This window comes from Aethalodelphis obliquidens, unplaced genomic scaffold (assembly GCF_003676395.1).
Source record: "Aethalodelphis obliquidens isolate GAN/ISIS:26980383/991018 unplaced genomic scaffold, ASM367639v1 scaffold66, whole genome shotgun sequence".
Lineage (NCBI taxonomy): Eukaryota > Metazoa > Chordata > Mammalia > Artiodactyla > Delphinidae > Aethalodelphis > Aethalodelphis obliquidens.
In genome coordinates this window covers 1,195,054-1,207,158 of record NW_020838010.1, presented here as the reverse complement: position 1 = coordinate 1,207,158, position 12,105 = coordinate 1,195,054, and the positions used below count along the sequence as shown (strand labels likewise).

Sequence of the window (12,105 nt, the reverse complement as noted above, 5' to 3'; positions counted from 1 at the left end):
TAAATGTAAGACCGGACACTATAAAACTCTTAGAGGAAAGCATAGGCAGAACACTCTTTGACATAAATCACAGCAAGATCTTTTTTGATCCATCTCCTAGAGTAATGGAAATAAAAACCGAAATAAACAAATGAGACCTAAGGAGACTTCAAAGCTTTTGCACAGCAAAGGAAACCATAAACAAGATGAAAAGACAACCCTCAGAATGGGAGAAAATATTTGCAAACGAATCAACGGACAAAGGATTAGTCTCCAAAATATATAAAGAGCTCAGGCAGCTCAATATTAAAGAAACAAACAACCCAATCCAAAAATGGGCAGAAGACCTAAATAGACATTTCTCCAAAGAAGACATAAAACTGGCCAAGAAGCACATGAAAAGCTGCTCAACATCACTAATTAGTAGAGAAACACAAATCAAAACTACAATGAGGTATCACCTCACACCAGTCAGAATGGGCATCATCAGAAAATCTACAAACAACAAATGCTGGAGAGGGTGTGGAGAAAAGGGAACCCTCTTGTACTGTTGGTGGGAATGTAAAGTGATACAGCCACTGTGGAGAACAGTATGGAGGTTCCTTAAGAAACTAAAAACAGAACTACCATATGACCCAGCAATCCCAGTCCTGGGCATATACCCAGAGAAAACCATAATTCAAAAAGACACATGCACCCCAGTATTCATTGCAGCACTATTTACAATAGCCAGGACATGGAAGCAACCTAAATGCCTATCAACAAATGAATGGATAAAGAAGATGTGGTATGTATATACCATGGAATATTACTCAGCCATAAAAAGGAACGAAATTGGGTCGTTTGTAGAGAGACGTGGATTCACTTGGATACTGTCATACAGAGTGAAGTAAGTCAGAAAGAGAAAAACAAATATTGTATATTAATGCATATATGTGGAATCTAGAAAAATGGTACAGATGAACCAGTTTGCAAAGCCGAAATAGAGACACAGATGTAGAGAACAAACGTATGGACACCAAGCGGGGAGGGAAGCGGTGGGGTGGGGGGGGGATGAAATGGAAGATTGGGATTGACTTATATACACTAATATGTATAAAATAGATAACTAATAAGAACCTGCTGTATTAAAAAATAAAATTAAATTAAATTTTAAAAAATGTTAAAATTTAAAAAATAAAAAGAACTCCATCTATTTCCTAATCTAGTTAAAGGAAACACGTCCATTCAGTTACCCAAGCCAGAAACCTATAGATCACCCTACTATTCTCTCATCTCTCTACCCACTGCATCTAACTGATCACCAAGTCATATTGATTCTACCTACTACAAATGTGTTTTGAATTTATCCCCTGCTCCCTAGCCCTACTGCCATTGCCTTAGGTTGGGCTTTCATCTCTGCATGGATCAGGAAAAGCCACCAAACTGGTCTCTTTACCTTCAGTTTTGACCCCTGATCCTTGCTCCATCCTGCATACTACAGCCAGAGCAATCCTAAAATGAAGACCGTATCCAGTTATTCACCTACTTTAAATCCTTCCATGGGTCCCTAGAGTCTTCAGGGCAAAGTCCAAACACCTATGCATGGCATACAAGGCCCTTCACTATCCAGGCCCTAGCTACTTCTCCACACTCACCTCTTGCAATGATGTTACATCTCACATTCTGGCTGAACCAAACTTCTGGTGATTTCCTGAACACCTCTATGCTGTTTACCCTTCTATGTTCCCACATGGTGTTCCCTTTGCTCCCTTTTCTCATTTTTTGGGCAAAATTCTACTCTTATTTCAAGACAATTTGATTTTTATTTCCATTTTGCAGTCCTTCCTAAGTCCCTCAGGCCGACTTAGTTGTTTCTTTCTCTATGCTAGCTTGTCATCTTGCACTTACCTTCATTACAATAATCATCACTTCACATTATATTTGACATTTTACCTGTTAAGCAAGTTCCTTGAGGTCAGGGACCATTTGCTATTTATCTCTATATACCCAGTGTATACCTAGTGCATAGTGTACCACTTTGCCCATACAATTTGCTCATTTTCACCTCCATTAATATCACTGCTCTCTGTCTCAGCAGAGGGAGGAATTTATTTTTCTTCCTGCAACATTTGGCTAAAATGCATTTTATCCATTAAATTTTCCCTAATCACACTTACTTCAGTCTAATCATTCCTTCATTTTATCATGTCCTCCGTGCTTGCAGAAGAGCCCTCCAACAAACATATTTGTGCTTTAATGATTTAGATTCTATTATTGCTTCTAGCCCGACCACTCTAAAACATTTCAGGATCATCTGCTGAAGTCATCCATAGTGGTGTGTTTTTTTAACTAATTTCTATTAAGACACTTATTTTTATGCTTGGAGAAGTAGTCAGACATTGAGTCTTGCTCTTCCCAAACCAAATACCATTTCAATGAGCAACATGAGCAGAAAGGGGAGAACTCCAAGCCACCTACGGTTTGAGCTCTAAGACTTCTGAAAGTTACTGGAGCAAAGCCCTGGTGGCAAGATGAAAAGCTGAAATTCCCAAACTAAGGGAAGCCTTTCCCTCTCTTTCAGCTCATCTCCTTTCTTTTTTCATTCTCTTAATGCTAAACAGCCATGCCACCCAGCCCCTTAAAAGGCTTGAGAAGAGCCAGAAAGAAATCAATCTGCCCATGGAGCTTCTGGGATGGACCAACCCATTTGTCCTGCAGCAGTTCTGGAGGGGAGGAAAACAGATGGCACACGAAATAGCCAGGACAATGCTTTAATGTGCTCCATGCCCTAAAAGTTAACAAGACTAAAAAAGTAAACACAGAAGGGCTATACTACATTCATCTGTGCTCCCTGTACTGCACTCTGTGTTATAAATACTCCTCTTTCTCTCTCGATACTGGGTTGTCCCTAGCTAGACTAATAAAAGTTTCTGGAGGTCATCAAAAAAATATGTTTCTTTTGTAACCCCCAAATGACCTACCACACTGAGTACATCGCATTTGCTCAAGAAATGTTGTTGCCTGACTGATTACTAAGTATTTAACCATTTTTCTTCCCCTCAATATTTTCCGGAATGCTTATTTATTCACAAAACCATGCAGACTTGGAAGCCAAGAGGAACTATTCATCTGTTGGTATACATTTTCCCTTGGCTATGCATTAAACAGAGATTTCCTTTGGAAATGTAAACAAAGGATGCCTGATGAGACCGGACAAAGAACTATATATAGAGATCAAGTGGCCAGAGTAGCAAGGTCAGAGCATGCCCTTCCTTAACCAGATTAAAGGAGTCTTGGGCCTGCCTCTCCCTCCTTCCCATGTTCTCCAGCCCCGACAGAAAATATTTTCCAGCTGCCTATCCACTGAATTCTGAAAGCTGGGCAGTGACTCTAACAGGCTGCATTACCAAAGAATTCAGCTAACAAATCTGTGGTGATCCTAATCTCTGTTTCTGTAATAATAGGAAGACTGCAGCTTTGTTTACTTTCTGAGGAGAATAGAGAACAGAGAGAAAGAACCAGGAGAGGGAGGCAGTATTTATGGCTCTTTTATGAAAAGTCAATCTGTGACAAAAACATTTGCAGACAATCAGGAAGGGGAACAGGTTTGGCAGGAAAATAGCCTATTCTAGTTTTCTCAGAAGTGCCTTAGCTGGTATCCTCCACCCCCGCCCGATGTGAAATGCCTGGTTTACACTGTGAATATAGTCATTCCCAATAGACAAATCTGGATTAGATAAAATGAAAAAAATTCAAACCACCCCTTAATGTCTGGCTTACATGAAAGTATCCTACTATTTATTTCATTTTATAAAGTATTTGTAAGAATTTATGAAGTCTCAAATCTCTTCTTTAACTGCATTTCTAATCCCAGGGCTTGTCTTGAAGCCTTCTGGACACACAGGCTCTGTGCTGAACGAACATAATAAGTACCCTGGATTCACCCTATTATTATGGGGAAGTTAGGGCACACCCCTAACCTTTCAGAAGGGATGATGTCATAGAGCACAGCCATGGCCTTCCATAAACCATCCTGTAGGGCCCCTGTCAAAGACAGAATCCTAAACTGAATAAGACCATGAAGTTAACTCCCAAAATACACTCTCGCCCTTGACATGTAATGCAGTATCTCAAGATTCTTTCCCAATTCTCAGTTAACATTTCAATTCCATTGTCTGTATTTCTTGCACATGTGTATCCACATCAGGGTGGATTTGTATAACATGTAAGCCCCCAGAGGGTAAATACTGTGTCTATGCTGTTTTCTTTGTACCTGGTACAGTGCTATGCATAAGTAAGTATTAATAAAAGGTGACCTTTTGTGTACCAGAGCAGACGATTGGCCGAGGATTAGTAAGCATCCCGAGGGAGTCTCTTAAACCCTTCCTTTGCTGGTTGCCATGGGGCTACTTTTCCCACCTACTTTGCTTACATTTGGCACCACTAGTGTTATCTCCTGAAGGCTCAAGCAGGAATACTAACTTCAGAAAGGCACTGTGAAAACATCACCTATAACCTAGAGGACCAGGATGAGTCCTCCTCCACTAACACAATGATGCACTGTTTTATGAGACTAGCTCCTTGCCACTTGAAAAGAGTAGGGCCCTGAATCATAAAGGTTTCATTGGTGCGATGGGCTGGGAAAGGTTGGAACAGGGCTATGTTTGGGTGAGGCTGGCCAGAGTGATAAACTCCCTGGGCGGGGGCGGTGCAGGGGGGTGGAATGATAAAATGTTAGAGAGGTGCTAAAGTGAATAAGCAATGAAAATAAACTGCTTACTTTGCTAATTTGACTACAACTTGCTCTCTACTTAAATAACTTTTTGATGAGAATGAGGAAGTGATGATTACAATTTCTAACCACATTTTATTCACTATGAGATGTTGCCCCACCCTCAATCATGTAAATTCTAAACCAAGGGATTTCTTATCTTGTCTCCTGCTCACAATACTTCCTTGTCTCTTCACCAGTGTGGGTTTCTTATACTGTAATCTAACAGCATAATCAGAAGCTCTGATAGAGTAGAACATAAAGGGAATCTGAATAGTTGAAAACCACTCTAAAATGCCTTGTTTTGCTTCTCCCCTCTTGGAAAGGATGAGACCGAAGAGAAAAAGAAAAGAATAAAGAAAGCAACCATTCATAGAATCACGACTTGAGAAATCTGGAAGTGACACTGAAGGTCATGTATTCAGTTCAATCCCTCATTTTATAGGTAAGGACACTGAAGTTGAGAGGCTAGATGACTTACTCAAGTTCATACTACCGGTTAATGACAGAGTCAAGTTCAGAAACCAACTTTCCAACTTACATTCCAGCATTCTTTCTTTCCATTCCTTATGCTTCTTCCTAAATTCCCCACCCCATTCCATAATCTCACACCTGAGTTTAACTGGTATCCTGTGTACTCTACCTATAGCACCAGTCTCTTCCACAAATGGAGTGCCCAGCAGGGATTAAATTGCTATGGTATGCTCATCATACAACAAAAATCTACTTTAAGAAACCCAATACTTTAAGATATTCAAACAATCAGGAGTGGTTACTTATATAAGAAGATTATTTGCCTTATAAGAAAACTCTCCACATTCTCTTAAATAGGACTCCCCAGGAGGTATTAAGACATGAGATCTTAATAAAATTATTTTATTGCTTAAAATAAAATAAACTTGAACCATTACATTTTCTGTCATACAAGTAAGATTAGAACTAGACTATCAGGTTTATAAACAGAAACATTTTTATCCAACCACTGCCCATGAGGAGTCCTGTATAATATTTTACCCGACCCTGTTTACACTTTAAGCCCTACCTACCATCACCTCTTCAACAAAAGCAACACAAAACCAAATGCTATGGCTGAAGTTTCACACTCTTGCAAAAAAGAGAGAAATAACATCTTTGTTTTATTATGTCCACTTATGAAGAAGTCGATTCCTCTTGTAGGCTCTGTTCTGAGATCTGATGTAGATAACCTCATATGGTACAACACTTGATAATTCACAGATAACTCTAACACAGATACCATTTGTTGATGACAAGAATAAGTGGAAAGGCGATGAGTGAGGACCAGGTAAGTTGCATGGGGAAGAAGGGAGGAGAGGTTAGGAAGAGGAGAAGCAGTTCTGATGATATTCTTATAGAAACAATATTGCACTGAACAAACCTTGCTCTACCCTGAGGACCTGGGGTTCCCAACTTCCCTTACTCCCTAGCAATCTTTTTAAAGAGCTAGGATGTTCAGTCTGATGAAGAAAGAAACACACTTCATGTTGGATTCTCATACCACCTGCTACTGGAAAAGGAGAAGGGATTGCCCCTGGGACTGATGTCTCTCCAACCCACCACCACCACTTATTATTATTTTTTAAACAATAGCTATCTGCCACTTTTCTTGGAACAGGCATCCTAAAGGAATGAGACTTCTTAAAATGATCATTCAGCCCTTCACTCCAAATGTCCGAGCTACACTCTGACAAAACAAGTCCCCCCAAAAGGATCGCCTGATCCAGGTTCTTCGAAAGAATGACAGATGTTTCTGTTACATACCTCAACCTGCTGGCAGATCTGTATTAGCTTGGCCATTTGATTTTCTAGTTCACTGTTGCGCTTAACCAGGTTGGTGAGGTTCATCTCCAGAGTTTGCTGCCATCGCAGAGTATGAAGCCAGAGGGAAACAGGGAAGAGGGGAAAAAAGAAGACATGTTCAATGAGTTTGAGACCCAGTATCACGTGGAAATCAGTCAGTCAGTAAACAAATATTTCAAAGATTCGTTGCACATGGGCCAAGCACTGTTCTAGGTGCAAGTAATAATGCTGTACATTTGCTCCAGACTGTCATTATTGGGGAAAAAATGACATTCATGACTTTGTGAATGTAGGAATTTAATAACATTAAAGCAACTTTATGTTTTCTATAATATTTTTTAACTTTTAAAAGTACTTCATAGGGGCTTCCCTGGTGGCACAGTGGTTGAGAGTCCGCCTGCCGATGCAGGGGACACGGGTTCGTGCCCCGGTCTGGGAGGATCCCACATGCCACGGAGCGGCTGGGCCCGTGAGCCATGGCCGCTGGGCCTGCGCGTCCGGAGCCTGTGCTCCGCAACGGGAGAGGCCACAACAGTGAGAGGCCCGTGTACCGCCAAAAAAAAAGTATTTCATAGTCAATATCTCATTTTGCCCTCATAGTAATCCTGTGACATAGGGAGAACAGATTTTATTCTCTCTTTTTTTTACAGATGAGTTGACTAAGAAAACTATAATTTATTGAGCAATTACTACTTGTCAGACACTATGCTAGGCAATTTCATACATATCATTTAATAATTATGACAGTCTATGAAGTAGGAGATGTCAGCATTTTACAGATGAGAGAACTGAGCTGCAGAGTGGGCTTAAAGTGTTTTGCACAGTCATATAACTAGTATGTAGCAAAGCTAGGACTGGAATCCAGGTCTCTAGTCTTCAGATACAGCTTTGCCCCGGTATTCCATGATTTTTTTGTCTTTGTTGATAACACTTTATATTTATCAGTAGGTTTCTTCAGAAAAAAAGATGGCATTTTCAGTGTGGAATTCATCAAAATCTAGCGTTGTATCTCACAGCTTCCCTCCTTTGGCACTAAGCAATAGCCTACAGAAATGCCAGACTTCAAAATGCAAAGCCTAGCTGTATGTATCAAGACAGGACATCCATTGTTTACTGTTGTTTACTGGGACATAGATCCTTTTAGGGAAACATTAGCAGCGCTTTGCAAATCTGTTTATTATAACATAAGTTAAAACAGTACTAAGACCTCCTTGCATATTTTCAGTTGAGCAAGCTACTCTCTTATATTCCTCATGTGAACAAAATAGAATGTTATTCACTCTAGATTGGTAATGGGCTTTTTTTATTCCTCCTCATTTCCAAGTCTTCGGCTCTGACGGCTGCTTCGTCCAGGACCTGCCCCAATATCCACTCCTCTCTCACTCACCATCCCGACATCCCCACAAAGTCTGTTCCAAATGGAATACCCCAACTTCCTGGTCCTTATCCTGCTAGCACAACATTCCTTCCCTTGGTTGTGTTCATTGCTTCATTGCTGTCTCCATGGTTCCTATGGTTCATAGTTGTTCAAAGTGCATGTTTTGGGCGGGGCGGGCGGGGGGGGAGAGGGGGCAAGGGATAGTGGGAAGAAGGGGAGAGGACTCGTGTTGGCCCCTTTCTTCTCCGCTAGGTAGCTGTGGCTCCTTAGTACCCTTGGCACTGTCCCATGAATCCATCCCAGAGGAGTATTCCCACAGATTTATGTATTTCTAGGACAGGCAGTCTGATCTCACTTGTTCTCAATCTGGATTATGAGAATCAGCTTAATCTCTGCTTCTGGCCAGATCTTGCTTGGTTTCTTTGGCTTTATGCCCATGGGAGTGATTTTTTCACCATTTATTCCATTTTTCTTGGCTTGGATACAGTGTCTCCCCTGGCCTTCTTTAACCCCACCACCATCTCAATCTGTGGTCTTCTCCTTAGCAAGGAAAAAGGGAGAGAAAAAGGAAAAACAAAGGGCCGCAATTGTTGATTTGGACATGAGTTCTAAGCTAAGTAGATGTCAGGGGAAAAAGAAATGGCAGTTCGGAGATTTAATACAAAAGGTATTTCATTTCTACTTAATACAAAAGGTATTGAGCACCTACTCTATTCAAGGTGCTTTGACTTCAGAGATAAAGAGGAGGTGAAATTATGCTGGGTCTTGAAGGATAAGCAGGATTTTAATAGACAGAGATGGAGGCAGGCAGGGCGTTCCAGGCACAGGGAGTAGCATGAGCAAAAGTAAAAGGGAATAAAGCATAGGACACATCCAGGGAACAGAGGTGAGTCTGACTAGAACAGAGGGTACAAGAAAATAGAGGGGCACAGGCTGGAAATGGAGACAGAGGCCCTGTTATGAAGGTCTTAAATGTCTAGGTGAGGAGTCTGTACCTATTTTTGAAAGCAGTAGGGGTTTACCAAAGGCTTTTGGATCGATCCCTTGATCATTATGTAGTGTCCTTCTTTGTCTCTTCTAATAGTCTTTATTTTAAAGTCTACTTTGTCTGATACGAGAATTGCTACTCCAGCTTTCTTTTGGTTTCCATTTGCATGGAATATCTTTTTCCATCCCCTCACTTTCAGTCTGTATGTGTCTCTAGGTCTGAAGTGCATCTCTTGTAGACAGCATATATATGGGTCTTGTTTTTGTATCCATTTAGCCAGTCTGTGTCTTTTGGTGGGAGCATTTAATCCATTTACATTTAAGGTAATTATCGATATGTATGTTCCTGTTCCCATTTTCTTCATTGTTTTGGGTTTGTTATTATAGGTCTTTTCCTTCTCTTGTGTTTCTTGCCTAGAGAAGATCCTTTAGCATTTGTTGTAAAGCTGGTTTGGTGGTGCTGAACTCTCTCAGCTTTTGCTTGTCTCTAAAGGTTTTAATTTCTCCATCAAATCTGAATGAGATCCTTGCTGGGTAGAGTCATCTTGGTTGTAGGTTTTTTTGAGCAAGATTATGACATAATCAGGGCTGCATTTATGAGATCAACCTATGTGGGGCAGACTAAGACAGGAGAGCCTGGGGGCAGGGGCACTGGTTAGGAGGAGAGTGCAATATGCAAAGCAGTTGGTAATGCAGATCTAGGCCAAGCTAAGAGGATAATCGAGAGAAACACGTTTCAAGAAAGGATTTGTCACTCTCAGATATGCAGAGAGCACAAGAAATACGAGGCCTGAGTAAAGGCAGCTGGATTTGGTAATTAGAGGTCACTGGTGACCTTTGGGAAAGGAGTTTCAGTAGAGTTTTGGAAGCAAATGCCAAACTGTACGGGGTTAGTGAGTATGTAAATAGTGACGATGTGGAGGCTACAAGTGTGGACTCCTCTTCAAAAATTCGAACGTAAGGTGAATATGATGGAGCTGTAGTTTGATGAAAAGGTCCAGCTCAAGTTAGAGAGTGGGCATGTGTAACAGGCCCAATCAGTTTGTGATTTCTTCCCGCAGAGTGGTCCAGATTCCTAGATCAGTGGAAATTCCATGTCTCACAAATGAGTTTATGGACATATTAGGTAAATATAATGTAGATTGAGGAACTCAGAGCAGATACAGTGTAAGAAATCTGTGTTTCAACTGTAATGTGTTTTCTTTCAAACATGGGATTCCAAGGGGAGAATGTTTTCTAACAAGTGTATGCAACCTGTTGCAACACTTGTCAGGAAACAGATATCTTATAAATAATTCATAATGCAGAGCAGGACTAAGATCCCTGCTGTGTGTTCCTCATTTGTGGCCCACAACTGAGACTCACAGCTTCTGTAAAGCCACTGAAAACAAAAATTAGGGCTGAACACATAATTTGGGGTCTGGTTAGACTACGGACCTTGGGTCTCCATCACAACATTATGGCAAATGGTTATTTTGCTCTGGCCCCCTAGCAATTTGCAGAATGCCAGCACATTTTAGCAATCCAGAACTAGAACTGACAAGATGACTCTAATTTCATCTTTACTTCATTAATATGAAAAGGCTTTGAAAAATAAATCTTTGGCTAATGAAAACACCATCTGTTGATGGCTTTTTGCCACTGTTTTCTTACATTACGAGACATAATTTGAGGGAAACACCGAACATTTACTTACTCACTTCCTATTCATTTACCAGGAATTAAAGCCTCCTCTCAAGCTGGAATTGATTCTCAATAATCAACATATGCAAAGGGAAGCAGAGAATTGAAGCAATTATGCAGTTGATTTCCTCACCCTTCCTTATCATGCTTAGCCCTGACGAATCATTTCGAACTAGAAATTCTGGGCCACTCTAGGTATGAATTTCATTGACTTGGCCAAGTAATTATCATGTCTATACGCAGACTAAGTAAACAAAAAGGGTGTGTGTGTGTGTGTGTGTGTGTGTGTGTGTGTGCGCGCGCGCGCGCACGCGCAAAATTTTATGTAAAACTAAACACGTCTCTTTGTTGTGTTGTTGTTGTGGTTGCTTGGTTGTGAAGAACCGGTTTGCTGTGTTCTTTCCTCATGCAGTCCACTTAGTGACTGAGCCAGGCTCCTTCTGCCCAAGCCTAGTTAGTGCAGCTTTCTCAGAACACTTGAACTGTGACAACGAGAGAGCCCAAGTGGCAGGGGAGATTGGAATGGAGATATCTGCCGGGAGGAAACTGGACAGGAGGCTGACAGGGAGAGCAGGATGAAGCTCCCATTTCCTGCTGCAGGAGGTTAGCTCTGGGCCCTCCTGTGCTTCCCTGTGTGAAGGTTAGAGAAGCCATTTCAGCTATGAAACTGTGAGACCCTCCACACCTCCAGGTGGCTACATTGTTAGAGCTCTCACAAAACTGTACATGTGTCTAAACAGCACAAAGTGAGGGGAAGATTTGGCTGATTTGCATAATTGAGATTTTAAAAGGCCCAAGTTAGCTAAATTGGCAGTCTACACTGATTCCATTTTTATCCAAGTTCCACTTCATTTGTGTCATATAGACTTGGCCTGTTTGTGTTCTGTTATACCCTCCCCAAAGAGGAAAATGTTTTGCTATTTCTGAGAAAGCTAGGCACAGGCTATTTTTCTTCCAGACAGCTTCCCATAAAAAGAAATGGCTTCACTAACACTCTCAAATAATTGCTGGGGTTTTTTTTTCCACTTCTTTAGACACAGGTTATTTCAGATAACTTTCTCATTGGCTCCCTGAAGAAAACTAGCTACATGTCCAAACACCAGCTCTTCACTGAAGCCAGAGAGTCCCCTTATGGCACACACTTGACTGTGTTCTTCATATGTCATGCTCCGGGAAGGCACATGCATTCACACATGTATGAGCACACTTACATACACCTACCTGACACAGCGAGTCTTGAAGCCTAAAAAGGGGTCAGAGCCTTTCTGTTTGTTCTATTGAAACATGTTTTATTGCCATTGAATGCCTATATTCTCTCTTACTTTCTACAAGGTACAAGGCGAACATTATCTAAAACTAGACAAGATCCCAACTGTTTTGATGTGGGAATTGAACCTTGAAGTTTTCGAAAAGAAGTGAAGGGAAGAAGGGCCAACCCACCCCAAACCCGAGCCTCCCCAATTGACAGAAGACAACTTCATCTTTAAAAATACTCGGATCCAGTGAC

The 12,105-nt window shown here is 41.1% G+C and overlaps 1 protein-coding gene across 9 annotated transcripts in view; it reads right to left on the bottom strand.

Moving 5' to 3' along the window:
* Positions 1-12,105, bottom strand: part of MID2 (midline 2) — a 108,949-nt gene that overhangs the window by 73,532 nt on the left and 23,312 nt on the right. For 8 of the 9 annotated variants that reach the window (XM_027089568.1, XM_027089567.1, XM_027089564.1 and 5 more), the window contains one exon: positions 6,512-6,607. The exons of the other annotated variant lie outside the window; for it this stretch is intronic. In XM_027089568.1, the coding sequence (XP_026945369.1) occupies positions 6,512-6,607 (96 nt within the window). The remainder of the gene's footprint in view (positions 1-6,511; positions 6,608-12,105) is intronic. 9 annotated transcript variants of the gene reach the window in all.